Source organism: Nerophis lumbriciformis, linkage group LG16 (assembly GCF_033978685.3).
Source record: "Nerophis lumbriciformis linkage group LG16, RoL_Nlum_v2.1, whole genome shotgun sequence".
Taxonomy (NCBI): domain Eukaryota; kingdom Metazoa; phylum Chordata; class Actinopteri; order Syngnathiformes; family Syngnathidae; genus Nerophis; species Nerophis lumbriciformis.
Window position 1 is genome coordinate 16729211 of NC_084563.2, and position 22039 is coordinate 16751249.

At 39.6% G+C, this 22039-nt stretch overlaps 1 protein-coding gene across 4 annotated transcripts in view; it reads right to left on the bottom strand.

The window, feature by feature from the left end:
- Positions 1-22039, bottom strand: part of diaph2 (diaphanous-related formin 2) — a 1014494-nt gene that overhangs the window by 687290 nt on the left and 305165 nt on the right. For all 4 annotated transcript variants that reach the window (XM_061976707.1, XM_061976705.1, XM_061976704.1 and 1 more), the window contains one exon: positions 17424-17563. In XM_061976707.1, coding sequence (XP_061832691.1) covers positions 17424-17563 — 140 coding nt within the window. The remainder of the gene's footprint in view (positions 1-17423; positions 17564-22039) is intronic.

The following is a 22039-nucleotide window of genomic DNA, read 5'->3' on the forward strand; positions in this document are numbered from 1 at the left end:
GTGATTCATCACTCCAGAGAAGGCGTCTCCACTGCTCTAGAGTCCAGTGGCGACGTGCTTTACACCACTGCATCCCACGCTTTGCATTGGACTTGGTGATGTATGGCTTAGATGCAGCTGCTCGGCCATGGAAACCCATTCCATGAAGCTCTCTGCGTACTGTACGTGTCTTTGCACTATGCGCTTCAGCATCCGCTGACCCCTCTCTGCCTAAGTGCTTGATTTTATACACCTGTGGCCGGGCCAAGTGATTAGGACACCTGATTCTCATCATTTGGATGGGTGGCCAAATACTTTTTGGCAATATAGTGTATTTACCGGCTCTGGTCTCTTTTGTGGAGCTTAAGAGTGAATGGTAATATGCATTTACTGTATTATAATGTTTCAACATTATCTGGCAAATGTTGAAACATGCCAATATTTTCAAATTTGACTTGAAAAGACAGGGACAGCTACTGTATGTTCCGGACTACAGAGTGTACCCGTATATAAGACGCACGCATTAAAATTTTAAAGAAAATAAATACATATATTTCCATATATAAGCCGCAACGGACTATAATCCGCAGATATATATGTTGTGAAATGAGTTATTTACGCAGAAATATTCTGTAAATGTTTATTTGCATACCTTAATTGTTTCCATACAGTGTCTGTAACATGGCAGTAAAACAGCTGATCGAACAAAACAGAAGTCATCGTCATGGACCCACTAGCTGCGGAAGCTATCTCCCCAGTCAGCTAAACAGACTCAATAACTCCACGGTGAAGTCTTTGGAAATTTACGGAACTGAAACAATACTGCCGTTGTAAGTAAATAATACTAGCACAGACACTCGTAAACGTGTTAGCATCATTGCATTTCGATAGCACATCCAAATATGCATTAAAACACCCCTACTGACATCGCACGTGGGACGGTTTAGTAAGTACAAACAGTTTTAGTTATTTTGTAAAACTTACAAACGTTGCTTGGCGTGTTGAATGAATAATCCATACGAGTAGAAACGATACGGACTATCTGTCAGAATAATTGTATCTAAGTTATCACACAACTTTGTGTTACATTGAGTTCAGCTGGCCCGGCGAGCGGACAAAAGCTATATTTGATCCTACCAAGCAAAAGGCTTGTAAAACTCCACTGTGTAGGATGGGAAGCGACGTGAAAGTGTCAGTTTATTTGATGTATTGTAATCCACAGGAAGATATTGTCTTGACCCAAGATCTACAAAGCGGAGAGGAAGCAAGACCTGACGCAAGCTTCAGGCAACTTTTCTTTGAACTGTTTTACGACCTTTTCTTTGAACTGTTTTGTAACCAAAGGTGATGGCTGTTTACGACCCTCCTCCCTTAGAAACAGCTGTTGCCATGTAATCAGGGCAAGTCCAAATAAAAGGAGGCGCACAATCTTTCGTCAGAGCGTGGGACGACACTGTGCAAGGATCCAGTGTCTACGCGTTTCTCCTCAATTGAGCTAATTTGAATTATGTCTCCGTTTAATTCCTTGCTTCTTGTCTTGTTTAACAGATAGCATCAGTGTTTGAACCTGACACTGCAGCACCTGCAAGCGTGGCTCGGTTGATAGAGCGGCCATGAGGGTTCCAAGTTCGATCCCCGCTTCCGCCATCCTAGTCACTGCCGTTGTATTCTTTGGGCAAGATACTTGACCCACACTGGTTTAAACGTAACTTAGATATTGGGTTTCACTATGTAAAGCACTTTGAGTCATGAGAGAAAAGCGTTATATAATTCATTTTTTTTAAATATAAAATTAGGGTAACACTTTAGTATGGGGAACATATTCACCATTAATTAGTTGCTTTTTTAAGTAACAAAGACTTAATTTAGAGTTATTTGGACATGCAGAATAAGGCATTAATAAGTACTTAATAATGACTAATTAAGATCTAATATGTTACTAATTCACATGTTAATAAGAAACTAATCAATGGTGAATATGTGTTCCCCATACTAAAGTGTTACAAAATTTGTTTTATTATTGCCATCAGCAAAAAAAAATCCATAAATTCGCCGCTCCGTTTTATAAGCCGTAGAAAACTTAGGAAAAAAGTAGTGGCTTATAGTCCGGAATTTATGGTATATATATATATATATATATATATATATATATATATATATATATATATATATATATATATATATATATATATATTAGGGCTGAGTTTTTTTATTTTTTTATTAAAAATGTGTATTTTCTTTATTTTTCTTTATTTTTTTCTTTTAATAAACCTTTATTTATAAACTGCAACATTTACAAACAGCTGAGAAACAACAATCAAAATAAGTATGGTGCCAGTATGCTGTTTTTTTCTCAATAAAATACCGGAAAGGATAGAAATGTAGTTTGTCTCTTTTATCCGATTATTAATCGATTAATTGAAGTAATGATCGACAGATTAATCAATTATCAAATTAATCGTTAGTTGCAGCCCTAATATATATATATATATATATATATATATATATATATATATATATATATATATGTTACACAAAAGTGTGTATTAAATTTAAATTAAAATAAATAAATTGCATTTCCAAAGGAATAGTTTTTTTATTTTTAAATAATTTTAAATAATATTTTGTATTCCCTTTTATAAAAAAAACAAACAATAATGATTACAATGATATTAATACGAATATTTGTTTTGCAACCTTATTTTTTCTTGGTTCTTAAATCTCATAGGAGAACCTGGATAGAAACACATTTTAAGCTTTAACATTTCTTGTCAACGTCCCAAGAAATGCAATAACTCGTAACGAGTCCATCTCGCACGTCCTCTATCCAACACGGCCAAATAAAAGTAAGGAGTATAGAATAACAAGCCAGGTAATTGTCGAGGGCGTAGAAACAAGAAGTGGGAAAAACACTGCTGCGGCTGAGGAGGAGAGACTGGAAACAGTCGGCATCCGCCGCTTCAGGCGATGCCATCTGTGGGTGGATCTGCGGAGGCTGCACGCCACACACCTGTGTGGAACTGCCTGAGAGATAAAGCCCTCAGCACAATGGGCCCTGCGGCCACCTGGGCTGCCAAACAGGTGCGCAGCCTCGCCAATTAAACTATTAGACAAACACAGGCCTGCGGGAGCAAATTAGCAGGCTGCCCAAACATCATAGGGACGAGAAGAGCGTCATGCTAAGCACTCAGCGGGTAAAACTATATTTTAGTATATACTTCTAGAATGTATTGCTGTTTCTACAAAAATGCTGAATCGATGAATATCCAGATGACTCAGTTTGTGTATAAATGGCTTCAAAAGTTATCCAACAATTCTTATGTCAGTACTAAGTCCGACATAATCGCAAATTACTGCCGATAAACAATATTATTGTCAGCATTAGTTTGAAATCAAGTAAGCAGAACTTTACATTTTAATTATCATAAATATATACCGTATTTTTTTGTACAATGAGCCGATACTTTTTCATACGCTTTGAGCTCTGCGTCATATAAAATTTGTGCAGATAAATAATGGATTTTTCTCTAATAACGGCCTTAATGTTTTGTATTCAACAAATAGTTTTCAATACCGACAAGAGACGCTGAAAAGTTGTGTCGATGTGTGCGCTATGGTGCCCCCTTTTGGACGTGTTCACTCACTGCAGGCTAGGGTTGTACGGTATACCGGTACAAGTATAGTACCGCGATACTAATGAATCATATTCGGTACTATACTGTACCTGCGGATCTACACCTAACATCCACTGTAATGATACCAAGTACAGGAGAATATCTAGTCGATACTACTATGATTACATTGATATGTTTTAGCATCACAAAATATTTTTGCGTTTTTAAAAAAAAAATGTATGTTTTGTTTATAAAGTCAGGAAATATGTCCCTGGACACATGAGAACTTTGAACATGACCAATGTATGATCCTTTAACGACTTGGTATCGGATTGATACCCAAATGTGTGGTATCATCCAAAACTAATGTAAAGTATCCAAACAACAGAAGAATAAGTGATTATTACATTTTAACAGAAGTGTAGATGGAACATGTTAAACGAGAAAGTAAGCAGATTTTAACAGCAAATGAACAAGTAGATGAATAATTCATTGTATACCAGTTGTCCTTAATAATGTTGACAAAATAATAGAATGATAAATGACACAATATGTTACTGCATACGTCAGCAGACTAAAATAGGAGCCTTTGTTTGTTGCTTACTTACTACTAAAAGACAAGTTGTCTTGAACAAACTTGCAATAATAAACATATGTTTAATGTACCCTAAGATTTTTTGTTAAAATAAAGCCAATAATGCCATTTTGTGTGGTCCCCTTTATTTAGAAAAGTATCAAAAAGTAGCAAAAAGTATCGAAATACATACTAAAATATTGGTATCGGGATAACACTAGGAACTTCCTGTTTAGTGCCTTGAACCGGAAGTCTATCCCGTTTCGTCTACTCTTTGTCTGTAGTGTTTCTTCATTCATCGCACCAAGCAATGTTTGTAAGTTTTACAATATAACTAAACCAATTCATACTTATTAACTGTCCTATGTCTGATGTCTGTAGGAGTGTTTTCATGCACATTTTTACGTGCTACCGTAATGTAATCAAGCTAGCGCCGTTTGCATGAGCAAATATGCTAACACATTTACAAGTGTCTGTGTTAGTATTATTAACTCAAAATGGCATTCTTTTTTGTATTGTTTCGATTTTGTAAAGTCCTTAAAATGTCACCATGGAGTTATTGAGTTTGTTTAGCTGATTGGAGAGCTAGCTTCCACAGCTAATGACTTCTGTTTTGTTTAATCAGCCGTTTTACTGCTGTGTAACAGACACTGTTTGGGAACAATTAAGGTATGCAAATAAACATTTACAAAATACTTCGTACGGGCTTATGTTCCGGTGTGGTTAATATGTGCAGAAATATTTTTTTCTTCTAAAATTTGGTGTGCTCTAAAGCCCAGAAAGTACGATAAACAGCATAAAAAAAATTGAATCTTAAGTCTCTGCTAGCAAAAATTGCACTTCAATACAAATTAAACATATTTTCCCCCTGGAAAAACTAGTTTGGGCGGTTTGTTTACCGGTACTTGTCTTTTTTTGTTGCCATCACTTTCCAACTAATATGAGCTTGTTTGTCCGTGTTGATGGGCTTATATTGCTCATTCGGTTTGAAGCCGAAATATTCCCGAACAGGGAACACAGATCATCGTTTTTCTTCCAGTTTTTGTTCTCTTAAGGTGCGTCTTGCTAACCATCCATGTGTGCATAAAGCAAGCGGTACCGCCTTCACCCACAGAGACAATTTTTAAAATTCTGCTATTGAACAACATGGCAATGTATAAATGCCTGCAAAGTCATAAATTCAAATATAATTAATTGACCTAATGATCATCGGAACAGGCCGAGTTGTATTTTCCATTTTTTTCTAATTATTTGTCCCTCCAATGAGTAGTCAAACGACTTTTTAATACTGGCAAAGAGACAAAGATAAAGATTTACCAGACAAACTTAGAAACCTTCAGCCAGACAAAAAAGTAAATATTTATAATATTAAATATTTTATCATATTTAAGCTTGAATGCAAAATGTTGACCCTGTGCAGGCATTCCATCCTGATAAAAGAATAAATCAAGCAGAGTCTAAAATTAATTAAATCCATGCCCTTGATGAGTGCACATAAACTTCTTCCCGAAACGGTATGTAGTCGTCATTTCAGCTGGAGTATAGATGCTACCTTAAACTGATCATCTTGAGTCGCAGCCCATTTCTTTGATGTTGCGTTCACAAAATGCCAGATCCGATACAAGTCTGACCGCATCACGTTTTAACGACCGGAAAAGAAGGCTGAACAGTCCTTGGACTTTAAACTGCCTGACCAGACTGGTGGAAAGAAGAAAGGATGACAGTGATGAGAGCAACTAAGTCTATGAAAGGATTACCGTATTTTTCGGACTATAAGTCGCAGTTTTTTTTCATAGTTTGGCCGGGCTCCAGTGCGACTTATATATGTTTTTTTCCTTCTTTACTATGCATTTTCGGCAGGTGCGACTTATACTCCGGTGCGACTTATACTCCGAAAAATATGGTAATTATTCCTTGGAGCCGTATTATTTGCATTTCAGTGTTCACGGGTGTTTATCTTCTTCTGTTTTGATTTTTTTTAAGTTTTACAATGTTTTTCTCACGATAAAGGCAAAACGAGGGTCGACTTTGCTTCACTTCCGGTTTATGTGGCGTCACAAAAGTTCACTTCCTGTTAAAGACCACCGTCTCATAGTCCTCTGTGTATTGATTGAAACGTAGACAAACTTTAATGATTCACAAGGAAAATTGTCCAGGGAAAGTCAGTTTATAGACGTTTATATTTGGGACCTGACTTTTTCCATGGGGAAGGACCTTAATGCCTCTTGTTTTCATGTTAGAATCTAGACGAGCTAGTGTGGTTATCAATCATGTTTTTTTACGATAATTATCCTTTAAAACGGCATCAGGAGTTTTGCTAAAATTATCATTAATACCGTTTAATGTTACATCCCGAGGTGCATGATCAGGGTTTCTGCATGTATCAGTAAATATAATAGAATAGAATAGAATGGACTTTATTGTCATTATATTTACATATAAAGAGATAAAGGACTCCAACTTAAGGTGCGGTAGTGGGAACAAATATGGGATAACAATAAATTACACAAGAAGTAATCAAGATAAAACTAAATAAAATTAAAAATAATAAGCAATCCTGTACAATATACAAAACAATATATAAAATAATGTACAATATACAGGACAAGACAAGAGTATCGGAGTGATAACAATCAGTGTCGGATGTATTGCACTCGAAGGGTAATATTGCACAGTAGGGTATTAGGGTAGGATATTGTATAGGGGTGAATTATTTATTATAAGTTACGAGTTCAAGATGGATCAAGAAAATCGAGCTTAATGCAACTTATAACCATGTTAATGCCCATGTCTTACTGCAGATTGTTATTATATATAGTCAAAAGCATGCAGTTGTCTGGAAAGACACACTTCTAAGCATTAAGCACTAATATTATTAGTGTACTGGTAATTTGAAAAATAATAAGGGACAAGCAGTAGAAAATGGAGGGATAAATGTTGAATCGTTGCAAAATTTACATTAACTGTGGCCAAATTAAGTACTAATGTAATCAAAATATAGTATATTAACAATGCAAGTAGATAGATAGATAGATAGATAGATAGAACTTTATTGATTCCTTCAGGAGAGTTCCCTCAGGAAAATATAAATTCCAGCAGCAGTGTATGGAATTGAGATCAAATTTAAAAAGTAAAAAGTGAATAATGGAGGTATAAATGGAAATAAAATAGAACATATTCCAATAAGAATAAAAAAAACAAAACAACGATAACAATACAAATATCCATCCATCCATCTTTTACCGCTTTTTCCCTTCGGGGTCGCGGGGGGCGCTGGAGCCTATCTCAGCTACAATCGGGCGAAAGGCGGGGTACACCCTGGACAAGTCGCCACCTCATCACAGGGCCAACACAGATAAACAGACAACATTCACACTCACATTCACACACTAGGGCCAATTTAGTGTTGCCAATCAACCTATCCCCAGGTGCATGTCTTTGGAGGTGGGAGGAAGCCGGAGTACCCGGAGGGAACCCACGCAGTCACGGGGAGAACATGCAAACTCCACACAGAAAGATTCCAAGCCCGGGATTGAACCCATGACTACTCAGGGCCTTCGTATTGTGAGGCAGACGCACTAACCCCTCTGCCACCGTGCGGCCCAATACACAATATAAATACAAATAAAACACTAAAAATAAGAATATAACAAGAGTCACCATTTCACACAAAATATACATATTTTTCATCACTGTAGTATGTTTAACTATTGTAATTAGAAGGTCAATAGCGTACTTATCCTAAATAGGTAAACAAACAAACAAAAATAAAATGCACTCTCAATATTTGGGAGCAAAAATTGCACCGCAATAAATATTGAGGATCTTGGAGTGCAGTTTTTTTCTCCAATTAGAAAAACTGGGTCGGGTGGTTTGTTTTGTTGCCAATTGCAATTGTATTAATTTTTTCGAATGCCTCTGGACATCGTACTTAATGCTTTTTTTTATTGCCAATTAAGACCTTAATTTTCACAAAATCCATTTATTAATCAATCAATCAAAGATTATTTATATAGCCTATAGACTCTTAATGCTTTTTAATGACCTGCAGAAACCCTGAAGATGCAGAAGGGGGACGTATCAACAAGATTATGCTAAGACTTATTTTTACAGCGTAATTACTCTAAATTGGGACAAAAAAGAGCCCGGCTGCCATCTTCAGTACATTTGTATGCCAACACTCAGTGCAGTGTAAGGTTACATTACATAAGAAAGGCAAAAGAGGAAAGTAACAAAACAAAACAAAAAAGTGTGCTGTGATTCATGATAATCAAGACCAATATTGTGTTCATTGCATTCAGTTTGAGGCATCTATTAGGGCAGAGGGTGTAATAAAATAATGATGAATAAAGTATGTTTTGATTTCAACATGGACTAGAAGGAGTGTTCTAATTATGACTCGTGATGCATACCGAGCACCGGTGTTTTTTTGGTACCGATCCCTAATTTGGTCGGTCCATGAGGACCGTGAAGAGTCTGGACCAGGGAAAGGGAACCTATGGCTTTAGAGCTAGATGCGGCTCTTTTGATGACTGCATCTGGCTCTCAGATAAATCTTAGCTGACATTGCTTAACACGATTAGTAATGAATGATTACGCTGGTAATCACAGTGTTAAAAATAACGTTCAAAATATAAAACATTTACATGCATTTTAATCCATCCATCCGTTTTGTACCGCACCTGTTCAAGAAGTCGTATCAATGGTAAGAAGTATTTTATTTATTATTTATAAGACTTATTATACTTGGTCTTACTTAAAAATGCACGCATTTACTTGTATTCAGTGTTAAAAATTATTATATGGCTCTCACGGAAATACATTTTAAAATATTTGGTTTTCATGGCTCTGTCAGCCAAAAATGTTTCCGACCCCTGTTCTGGACTAACGAGACTGATAACAGTAATTATTGTTCCAGCTGACCGATGCAATTAGGACACGCTGTCACATTCAGTTCAGCTGCCGCTGCTACACATTAAAATCAGCTTTAAATAATGACAAATAAGGAAGCAACACCACACAACAGTTTGTAACACAACAATATTTCCTCCTCAAAGTGATAAAGTGAGGTAGTATAATCATCCATAAAGTTGCTTTGAAGCATGTTAGCATCCGCTGTGAGTGACAGGTATCCGGTTGCCGTCTGATGTCACTCCATCTGACTTAAATGTGTTTCAGTTCCTTCTGTCTCTTGACTACAAACTGGACGATCGAGCGTTACACTTGCTCACTGAGTCTTTGTATTTATATAATACACACACACACACACACAGGTAGCTGTCAACACTTCCGGTCCGTCACTCAAATATGTCCGTGTGCAACAAACACAAATAACAATTCCTATTGTTACAAAATGCACACCCACATGACATGTTAATTAATTGTATTGATTCATATGAAAGATTTGATATGATGTATCATGTAAAAGGTATGTGCTCTGCACATGCATGTCATTTATAAGTATTATTTCCAGCTGAGTGTAATTCTAATGACTAGCAACACAGTGACAGATCTGTGTGCTTTTTACAAGAAGACAACATCAATCAATCAAAGTTTACTTATATAGCCCTAAATCACGAGTGTCTCAAAGGGCTGCACAAGCCACAACGACATCCTCGGCTCAGATCCCACATCAAGGCAAGAACCGAACATAACTGCCTTTCACATAGTTGACTTGTTTAAGACTTGAAAAAACAGCTGTTGACGAAAGACTTCCCTGCCCTGAAACTAATTTTTTCCACATCTTTGTTTCCACAAATTAAATATAGTACCGATAAGATAAATGCCGGTGTTGTTTAGGAATATCGATAAAGGTATCGTACCTGTGATGATCTTGTTTTGTTTTAGTTTAAGACTCCCTTAGTTCTGTTTTTGTGTTTCTTAGTTGCCATGGGTGCTGATTATTTCCCCCTGCCTCTGATTAGTGTTCAGGACGCTCACCTGCTCCCAGGCACTAATCAGAGAGATATTATTCATGACTTTCGTCACACTCGGTCTGGCTGTCTCGTTTGCTTTACGCTTTCTTACGTCTTTGCTCAGGATTCCTGAACTAAGGATTGCCTTTGCTGCCCGTGCGATCGGCAAGAGTCTCTTTTGTTTTGTATCTCCATGGGTTTTCGGTCTGATAAATGCACGCATCCCCGTCCAGGGTCAGCGCTCGTATGCATGTATTAGCTCTAGAATTGCCACAGTTATCCAAGTAACGGTGGAGTGATCAAAGGAACCATAACTGATTTAATGAGCCATTCGCAGTTTCACTGTCAAACTCGTTTGCACTTGCACTTGCTTGGCTTAATCTTTGAGACAAGCATATGCTACTGGCAGGATCAACCAGGTATGTTGAATGATTTTTGAGGAATAAATAATTTCCTTACCTACACTTTGCCTCCGGAGTTCCTGCTGCATCTTGGGAGAACGGTCCGCACAGTAAAATGCGACCTAAGCGTAACAGTACCGATAAAATCATAACTATATACATCCCTAATCATGACAAATCTTTAGCATGGACTCTAAAAAGTCATAAGAACCATGGACAAAAGCATCCGCCCCAAGATGTTACCCCCGTGAACCCTGGCTTTCCACATGAGGGGGTTTCTCCATAAATCTCGGGTCCCTTTCTTTGCTCCTGGGTCAAAGTTGCAGTCATTGAAAAACACCCACGGTGCAAGCCGGGTCTCGCAAACATCCCCCTAGGGCGGCAGATAGCCTTTTCTGGGTAGGGAAGCTGACTTTACTCCCCCAGAAGACCTAGACTTAGACTTAGACAAACTGTATTGATCCACAAGGGAAATTGTTCCACACAGTAGCTCAGTTACAAAGGATGGAACGGGTAAGGATGGAAAGGATAATGCAGGGATAAAGTAGACTAAAAATGTACCATAGGAGCAATATAAAATATAATATATGTAAAATTTACATATAATATATACTGATATACACTATATTGTCAAAAGTATTTGGCCACCTGCCTTGACTCACATATGAACTTGAAGTGTCATCCCATTCCTAACCCATAGGGTTCAATATGATGTCGGTCCACCTTTTGCAGCTATTACAGCTTCAACTCTTCTGGGAAGGCTGTCCACAATGTTGTGGAGTTTATTTAAATGAATGTTCCACCGTTCTTCCAAAAGCGCATTGGTGAGGTCACACACTGATGTTGGTCGAGAAGGCCTGGCTCTCAGTCTCCGTTCTAATTCATCCCAAAGGTGTTCTATCGGGTTCAGGTCAGGACTCTGTGCAGGCCAGTCAAGTTCACCCACACCAGACTCTGTCATCCATGTCTTTATGGACCTTGCTTTGTGCACTGGTGCACAGTCATGTTGGAAGAGGAAGGGGCCCGCTCCAAACTGTTCCCACAAGGTTGGGAGCATGGAATTGACCAAAATGTTTTGGTATCCTGGAGCATCTAAAGTTCCTTTCACTGGAACTAAGGGGCCAAGCCCAACTCCTGAAAAACAACCCCACACCATAATTCCTCCTCCACCCAATTTCACACTCGGCACAGTGCAGTCCAAAATGTACCGTTCTCCTGGCAACCTCCAAACCCAGACCCGTCCATCAGATTGTCAGATGGAAAAGCGTGATTCATCACTCCAAAAACCGCGTTTCCACTGCTCTAGAGTCCAGTGGCGACGTGCTTTACACCACTGCATCCGACGCTTTGCATTGGACTTGGTGATGTATAGCTTAGATGCAGCTGCTCGGCCATGAAAACCCATTCCATGAAACTCTCTGCGTACTGTACGTGGGCTTATTGGAAAGTCACGTGAAGTTTGGAGCTCTGTAGCAACTGACTGTGCAGAAAGTCTTTGCACTATGCGCTTCAGCATCCGCTGACCCCTCTCTTGTCAGTTTACGTGGCCTACCACTTGGTGGCTGAGTTGCTGTTGTTCCCAAACTCTTCCATTTTCTTATAATAAAGCCGACGGTTGACTTTAGAATATTTAGGAGCGAGGAAATTTCACGAGTGGACTTGTTGCACAGGTGGCATCCTGTGACAGTTCCACGCTGGAAATCACTGAGAGCGGCCCATTCTTTCACAAATGTTCGTAGAAACAGTCTCCATGCCTAAAGGCTTGCTTTTATACACCTGTGGCCGGGCCAAGTGATTAGGACTGATTCTGACCATTTGGCAATATAGTGTGTTATATTATATGTTTATAGAATATATACAATATATAACATATCCCAAATACCATGTACAATATTACAGTATATAAGATGCAAGGTCGACTTAAGGCCCTGCCGATGCTGAATGGATAATTAGGTACATGTCCTTTAATATCAAATATAGTAAAGGTGCATTTAGAAAGGTGCTTTGGAAATCCATTCTTTATGAACCACTGAGTGTTCCACTTGTATCCAGTCAAATCCATTTCATTTGTCAGCCAGTGTATGCTATAATGACTACAACCTACAATTTCTTGGTTGAGAAAGCAGGATATTGTGCAGTATAGTCAGTCTAAAGGAAGACTAATTAATGCTCGCCATTAGTACCTGCAAAGCGGCGAAAGTGAGAGTAGAACACAATAAGAAATGTTAATTACATATGCTGACACGTGTAATTAATAGATCGGAGTGGTTGAATTACTCACTCTTTTTTGGAACGGTTATTCAAGCTAATGGTTTCCAACGAGGACAAGAGCTCTGCTGACTGGTACAAACATGGAGATAACATAATTGTTCCCATGGGAACATTAGCAACTTGCATTTCACTCATGCAATGACCATTTATTTCCCATGCAGCGCTCATTGATTCCCATTATGATGACATGTCCTCAGCAGCAGGCTGCCTGGTAAATACGAGTGTCCTTGTGCACTAGTGGGACCAAAAATACAAAACTGAGGAGCCCATTTAGAGTGGAGAAAAAAAAAGATATTTGTTGACAAGAAGAAAACAGTAAAAACAAAACAAAACAAAAAAAGGTCTGTAATGACGCCTGCAGCTGAAAAAAAATATTGTGTATGTAGGATTTAAAATCCATTAATGAGCAACAGGAAGTGGAGATTTGCCGCTTCTAGAATGAGACTCATAATGACGATAAACTTGTTTACCTGCTGCAAATTGTGTTAGGCATTAAGGGTAAAACTTTGCTGCATATTAGTTTGCTTGGTTGTTTTATTGGAAGTGTGATCATGTGTTTTGATCATTCCCTCAAAACAATGATCCGGGTTGTATTGGAACGTCCCATATACGGTATACTGTATTTTCCGGACTATCGGGCGCACTTAAAATCATTTTTCTTTCTCATAACGCGACAGTGCGCCTTATAACCCGGTGTGCCTAATGTAAGGAATGAGTTTGGTTGAGTTTACCCACCGCGAAGCAATTTTATTTGGTACATGGTGTTATGATAAGTGTGACCAGTAGATGGCAGCCAAACATAAGAGATAAGTGTAGGCTGCACCGTTTGATGTGCTTCAACATAGGTGTACCGTATTTTTCAGAGTATAAGTCGTGCCGGAGTATAAGTCGCACCGGACGAAAATGCATAATAAAGAAGGAAAAAAACATTTTTGGGGAAATGTATTTGATAAAACCCAACACCAAGAATAGACATTTGAAAGGCAATTTAAAATAAATAAAGAATAGTGAACAACAGGCTGAATAAGTGTACGTTATATGACGCATAAATAACCAACTGAGAACGTGCCTGGTATGTTAACGTAACATATTATGGTAAGAGTCATTCAAATAACTATAACATATAGAACATGCTATACGTTTACCAAACAATCTGTCACTCCTAATCGCTAAATCCCATGAAATCTTATCCGTCTAGTCTCTTACGTGAATGAGCTAAATCATATTATTTGATATTTTACGGTAATGTGTTAATAATTCCACACATAAGTCGCTCCTGAGTATAAGTCGCACCCCCGGCCAAACTATGAAAAAAACTGCGACTAATAGTCCAAAAAATACGGTATTATTATGATGTGTGTATAAGGTAAGACATATTATCTGGCGTTTTGTTTCGCAATATTATGCAAAAGCAACTTTTCCTACCTTCTGGTACCTACTGATCTGTATTTGGGATCTGCATAAATCCTGAAACGTTGCGCGCCTCCGCCTTTGTAGTCTGTGCCGACACTGTAGTCGATAAGCTTCTTCTTTTTCTCTATCTTCTTGTTATGTGACATTCATCCTCCGCTGTTGCCATTTCTAATATAAAGTAGTGTAAAGTTCTTACTTATATCTGTCAGTAAACTCGCCATGAAAGCGCTAAAACATACCGGTGTAGTGAGTTTACATTATTCACCCAAGGAACTTTAGTTATTAGAGTTCCGGTCGGACAGTTTTGTTGTGGTTTCCGGATGAGGAGATGCTGCTCCGTTATCGATTGAAGTAAAGTCTGAATGTCATTAAAAAAGTTAGCTCCATCTTTTGACACTTCTTCCACCCCCGTCCTTGGACGCTACACCGCTACAACAAAGATGACGGGGAGAAGACGCCGCCAAAAGTGAGCCACGTAAATAAGACCGCCCACAAAACGGCGCATCCGGAAGCGACTGTCAGGAAGCGACTTGAAGATGATCTGTAAAACAATCTATGCAACATTTTAACCAAAGAACCACCATTACATGTTATGTAGACCACAAGGAAGTCTTTTACATTTAGAAAAAATGTATAATAATAACACTCATTTAATGCACCCTATAATCCGGTGCCATTCATCGGCAGTATGCCTTTTAATCCGGTGCACCCTATGGTCCGAAAAATCCGGTACTTTGGGAGTTTAAGTGCTTCTGTGACAAAAACTCATGTTGCTAAACAGTGTCAGCCGTTGAAACTAATTAAAAATAAATGTAATCGGTGCTTGGCCCCGCAAAACAACACAATTTTAACATGGAACATGCCTTGTAAAAATAAAAATACATTTTTAGAAAATAAATATTGTATAAAAAGCCAAATACAACAGTAGTTTTATGAAGTAATGTAATAATAGTGTACCGTATTTTTCGGAGTATAAGTCGCTCCGGAGTATAAGTCGCACCGGCCGAAAATGCATAATAAAGAAGGAAAAAAACATATAAGTCGCAGTGGAGTATAAGTCGCAAATAACTATAACATATAGAACATGCTATACGCTTACCAAACAATCTGTCACTCCTAATCGCTAAATCCCATGAAATCTTATACGTCTAGTCTCTTACGTGAATGAGCTAAATAATATTATTTGATATTTTACGGTAATGTGTTAATAATTTCACACATAAGTCGCTCCTGAGTATAAGTCGCACCCCCCGCCAAACTATGAAAAAAACTGTGACTTATAGTCCGAAAAATACGGTACAGTGGTTACCTCGGAGAGTGAGTGGACTTATACGGTCTCTCATTCAGGCTTTCTTTGTCAAACACACAATCAGCAGCTTCTCCATATTTTAATGGGTAAATGTCCGAAGTTTGGATATTATTTTCACTTCCTTGGTTGGCGTTATCGACTCACTCTGCTTAGTTTGGTGCCCTAGCAGTGCTAAGCTAATTTGTTTTTTGCATTTTACATACAGTCGATTAAGCAATTTTCTTTTATAACTGTAAAACTCCTGGATGACTTAAAGGGCTGGTTTTGGTGTCATTTAATTGTTTTTAATGTTATCTTTTTTAGGAAATATATTACTAATTAATTATGCATTTTACTGAGTTTGTGATGTGATCCACAGCCTCACGCATGTGCATATGTTTCTGTAGTCTCGATTGCGATAGTGAGAAGGTGTTACAGATGCTGGATGTGTGCCGACGGTTCAACACCTCACACATCGGCAGGAACACGATAACATGCACGTGCAAAACATTTACCAAAAGCCTGGTTTAAACCACTTTTCAGTCTTAGTATTTAATTGTTTGCACACGCTAACTCGTAGTATTTGGTTCTCAGTAAATCAGGCCCTTGACATACTCACCTGACAGGATTACTGGTGAGAGAAACTCGAAGTGAGAAGGCAATTGAGCATGAATTGATTAACGGGGACCCCGACTTAAACAAGTTGAAAAACTTATTCGGGTGTCACCATTTAGTGGTCAATTGTACGGAATATGTACTGTACTGTGCAATCGAATAATACAAGTTTCAATCAATCAATCAAAGCTTTTCTTCCGTGACTTGTTTAAGACTTGAAAAAACAGCTGTTGATAAAAGACTTCCCTGCCCTCAAACGCATGTTTTCATATCTTTATTTCCACTAATTAAATATAATACCGATAAGATAAATACCGGTGTCGTTAAGGAATATCGATAAAGGTATCGTACCTGTAATGACCCGTTGCCTGGATCATGTTTTGTTTTAGTTTAAGACTTCCTTAGTTCTGTTTCAGTAACTCTGGGTTTGTGTTTCTTAGTTGCCATGGGTGCTGATTATTTCCCCCTGCCTCTGATTAAATCAATCAAAGCTTTTCTTCCGTGACTTGTTTAAGACTTGACAAAACAGCTGTTGATAAAAGACTTCTCTGCCCTCAAACCCATGTTTTCATATCTTTATTTCCACAAATTAAATATTATACCGATTAGATAAATACCGGTGTCGTTAAGGAATATCGATAAAGGTATCTTACCTGTAATGACCCGTTGCCTGGATCATGTTTTGTTTTAGTTTAAGACTCCTTTAGTTCTGTTTCAGTAACCCTGGGTTTGTGTTTCTTAGTTGCCATGGGTGCTGATTATTTCCCCCTGCCTCTGATTAGTTTCCGGGACACTCACCTGCTTCCGGGCACTAATCAGACAGCTATTTATTCCTGCCTTTAGCCACACTCGGTCTGGCTGTCTTGTTTGCTTTACGCAACAGTTACGTTTGATGATTTCTTACTTCTTTGCTCACGATTCCTATGTTTTGCCTTAGCTCCCCGTGCGATCGGCATGCATCTCTTTTGTTTTGTATCTTATCTTTTGGTATTTTGAATGATTTATGAGGAATAAATCATTTTCTTACCTACACCTTGTCCCCGCAGTTCCTGCTGCATCTTGGGAGAACGATTCACACGGTAAAATGCGACCCAAGCCTAACAGTACCGATAAAATCCTAACAGACGTGCCAGTGTGCATATGTTTCTGTAGTCTCGATTGCGATAGAGAAAAAGTGTTACAGATGCTAGATGTGTGCCGACGGTTCAACACGTCACAAATCGGCAGGAACACGATAACCAAAAGCCTGGTTTAAATAAGGCGGTCTGCACCACTTTCCAATTGCACACATAGTCTTAATAACTCATTGGTTACGTTATTAAATTTATGTGGATCTCAATAAAACGTACTAACCTGACAGGGTTACTGGTGAGAGAAACTCGAAGCGACTCCAGGCAATTGAGCAGCTTTTCTTCTGCGATGCCCGTACGAAGCTCGTGGACGTACTCCTGGGACGAGAGCGTACATTCATGCTTGCTGTTCCTCAGTCCTCCCTGAGAGCAGGAAAAAAAGGAAAAAAACAGGACAACAATTAGGTTATGATGTAAAACACCTTTAAGAAATATTTTTTATTCTTTCAGACAGAGTTCAGCAAGTGGTTCTGGCTGTCTGCTGTAAGTCTAACACTGAGTAAATGCTGAATCTAACCTGTTTTGGGCAGATTTAGCTTTCTATCTGTGCTGCGCGAGTGTCGAAGAGAATGCATGCACATTTTAAACCGGTACTTTCAGCTTGCCTTAAATCAGGGGTCGCCAACCCAAAATGTTGAAAGAACCATATTTGGCCAAAAATACAAAAAAGTAATCTGTCTGGAGCCGCAAAAAATAAAAATACTTATATAAGTGTTACAATGATGGCAACAAATTATGTAAGTGTCTATATTAGCCTACTATCAAAATGACTGTGTGTCGCAGGCTGACGCAAATCTTCGTTGACAGAAATGCTGAAATGTAAAATTTATTTGACACATTTTTACAACATCGGAAAACATTAGTAAAATTTCTCAGAGGGTGAGATAACTCCTGTAAATGGCTGGCTTAGAATGACCAAAGGTATACATGTGTGTGTCCAAGTTTAAGAAAACAACAGTCTGTCTTCTTCTAATGGATGCATTACAATATTCGCTGTGGTCTGGAACAACACGGCATACAAACAACTATCCGATATACAGCCTATATTACATACAGATAATGCGTCATGAGTAGAGATGTTTTTTTGCCGATATCCCGATATTGTCCAACTCTTAATTACCGATTCCGATATATACAGTTGTGGAATTAACACATTATTATGCCTAATTTTGTTGTGATGCCCCGCTGGATGCATTAAACAATGTAACAAGGTTTCCAAAATAAATCAACTCAAGTTATGGAAAAAAATGCCAACATGGCACTGCCATATTTATTATTGAAGTCACAAAGTGCATTATTTTTTTTTAACATGCCTCAAAACAGCAGCTTGGAATTTGGGACATGCTCTCCCTGAGAGAGCATGAGAAGGTTGAGGTGGGGGGGTTAGGGGGTAGCAGGGGGTGTATATTGTAGCGTCCCGGAAGAGTTAGTGCTGCAAGGGGTTCTGGGTATTTGTTCTGTTGTGTTTATGTTGTGTTACGGTGCGTATGTTCTCCCGAAATGTGTTTGTCATTCTTGTTTGGTGTGGGTTCACAGTGTGGCGCATATTTGTAACAGTGTTAAAGTTGTTTATACGGCCACCCTCAGTGTGACCTGTATGGCTGTGATTGGGCCGGCACGCAAAGGCAGTGCCTTTAGGGTTTATTGGCGCTCTGTACTTATCCCTACGTCCGTGTATCACTCCGTACAGCGGCGTTTTAAAAAGTCATACATTTTACTTTTTGAAACCGATACCGATAATTTCCGATATTACATTTTAAAGCATTTATCGGCCGATAATATCGGCAGTCCGATATTATCGGACATCTCTAGTCATGAGACATGGAAAAAGAAACTTAACACACAGAGGACATAAGTAAAGGAAATTAATTATACCAACAAACGAGGCATACAGATGCAATATGTACATACAGCTAGCCTAAATAGCATGTTAGCATGCAGTGACCAAATATGCTTGATTAGCACTCCACACAAGTCAATAACATCAACAAAGATCGCCTTTGTGCATTCACGCACAGCATAAAAAGTTTGGTGGACAAAATGAGACAAAAAAGGAGTGGCTTAAAACAGGTCTTTCTGTGGCACCGTCGGAGAAAGTCGCACGTGTAAACAAACCGTTGAGTCACAGACCACACAACGGTGAGTTCAAGGGCCGCTGAAATTAGTAGGACAAAACAGTGCTCGCCAAATACTGTCATCAGTGAAGCATACACACAAACATATTAAACAGTGGGCTTTCTAACAATTACGAAGGTTTGTGTCGTACATTTTTCAACCCATGTTCATTTTTCCATTTCCATACATTTTCGAAAAAGCTCCATGGAGCCACCAGGTCGCCGCTGGTGGCTCTAGAGCCGCGGGTTGCTGACCCCCGCCTTAAATCATGGGACCAGACATGACCACTGAGCTCAGCAGAATCCTCCGCAGTTTGTTGGTCCGTCAACTGCTGCGTTAACGACATGAGCTGTGCTAAAAAGGCATTTTTGGAAGACGTGAGAGCGCTGGTTTATTTTTGAGGAAAAGAGATGCCTTCTGCTCTCCTGCAAAGCACAATCAACATGAGGGAACTGATTTTTACAAGGCAAAACCGAGAGGCGTCTTACATATAACGGAAATGTCTCTGGCACCATGCGGTACTACAAGGCGACTTCAGCACTGTCCTGTGACTGTAAACCACACGTATGTAGTGTCCGAGCAGAAAAATAGGACGTTCTCAAGGCTTGGTTGCCATCCAGGGAGAAGAAGTAAAAAAAAAAGTAGGCAAAGTCATTACATCGGGGTCCAAATCAATAAAAAAAAAGAAGTGTGGCTGTCTGCAGGAAGGGTCAGGACACACTGCTCTACCCTTGGGACTCTCAGGTGCTTTTATTGTGGTGTGCAACAAACTGGATTAAGTTGAAGTAGTTACAGTGAACAACGCATGAAAACAAAGGCTGTGAAGTGACAATTTAAAAAAAAAAGAAAAAAAAAGATGATTCAGAAGCACCGCGTATAAAATGAACTTGTGGGGGATACATTGAATTATGTGTTGAAGTCATTGAGGCAAAAGTGAGTGAGGAGTGCAGTACTTGGCTGCAAACAGCAGAGGTGATGTTCACTTTCAGCTGTCTAAAGAATAACAAAATGCCATCCATCCATCCATCTTTTTTCCACTTATCTGAGCTCGGGTCGCGGGGGCAGCAGCCTAAGCAGAGAAGCCCAGACTTCCCTTTCCCCAGCCACTTCGTCCAGCTCCTCCCGGGGGATCCCGAGGCGTTCCCAGGCCAGCTGGGAGACATAGTCTTCCCAATGTGTCCTGGGTCTTCCCCGTGGCCTCCTACCGGTCGGACGTGCCCTAAACACCCCCTGACCAGATGCCCGAACCACCTCATCTGGCTCCTCTCGATGTGGAGGAGCAGCGGCTTTACTTTGAGCTCCTCCCGGATCCCGGATGACAGAGTTTCTCACCCTATCTCTAAGGGAGAGACCCGCCACCCGGCGGAGGAAACTCATTTCGGCCGCTTGTACCCGTGATCTTGTCCTTTCGGTCATAACCCAAAGCTCATGACCATAAGCTCTGTCCCAATTCAGGGTCTGCATGCTTCGGAGGACCCGGCCTACGCAGCCTCAGAAGGCTGGACCCTCGGAGGCACCTCCGAAGGATGTGTCACCAGTTGTTTTTTTGATTGATTGAAACTTTTATTAGTAGATTGCACAGTACAGTACATATTCCGTACAATTGACCACTAAATGGTAACACCCGAATAAGTTTTTCAACTTGTTTAAGTCGAGGTCTAAGTTAATCAATTCATGGTAGAATGGGACAGTCTAGCCTGCGGAGGATACTGTCCAGAGTCGGGACCCGGGGTGGACCGCTCGCCTGTGCATCGGTTGGGGACATCTCTGCGCTGCTGACCCGTCTCCGCTCGGGATGGTCTCCTGCTGGCCCCACTATGGACTGGACTCTCACTATTATGTTAGATCCACTATGGACTGGACTTTCACAATATTATGCTAGACCCACTCGACGTCCATTGCACCGGTCTCCCCTAGAGGGGGCAGGGGGAAGAGGTCACGCACATCTGCGGTCTTCTCCAAGGTTTCTCATTGTCATCCCACTGGGTTGAATTTTTCCTTGCCCTGATGTGGGCTCTGAACCGAGGATGTCGTTGTGGCTTGCGCATCCCTTTGAGACACTTGTGATTTAGGGCTACATAAATAAACATTGATTGATAGTTACATTTGAAAGTGTATTCGGTGCCGCTGCTTGGATTTGCCGCCATCGTCAAAAAGATCCGGGTTGAACAAAGGCGCGCAAAGCATCTTGTGATATGGGAGGCCACGAAGGATAGTCGCGGTGCATCCTCCGAATATAGGGAACAGGAGGGGGCATTCGTCAGCTGCATTTAGAGGAGCCTTCGAATTTGAATGAATTGGAACAGCCTCCGCGCAGCATTGTGACGTAAGCGGCCTTCAAATCTGCCCTTCGAAGGATGAAGACCCTGAATTAGGACACAGCTATAGTCTTCCCAACATATCCCGGGTCTTCCCCGTTGCCTCCTACCGGTCGGACGTGCCCTAAACACCAGTGTTTGCTTATGCATATTGATCATCATATGAGCAAAACCATCACTGTAAATTTGCCAGATTTAGCTACAGTAGCTACATTTCATCTGCTTAGTTTTTTGAAAATGATTTTATTAAAAGTTCGATTCATATCCGTTCCAAAAAAGAACTAACTTTATCAAATAAAATAAAAAGAGTAAATGAAGTGCTGTTTCAAACAATCAAATTAATATGAAAGTTCTTATGACCTATCTCTGTCATTTGCGTTCATTGGTTTTGTTCAAAAGTAGGGGG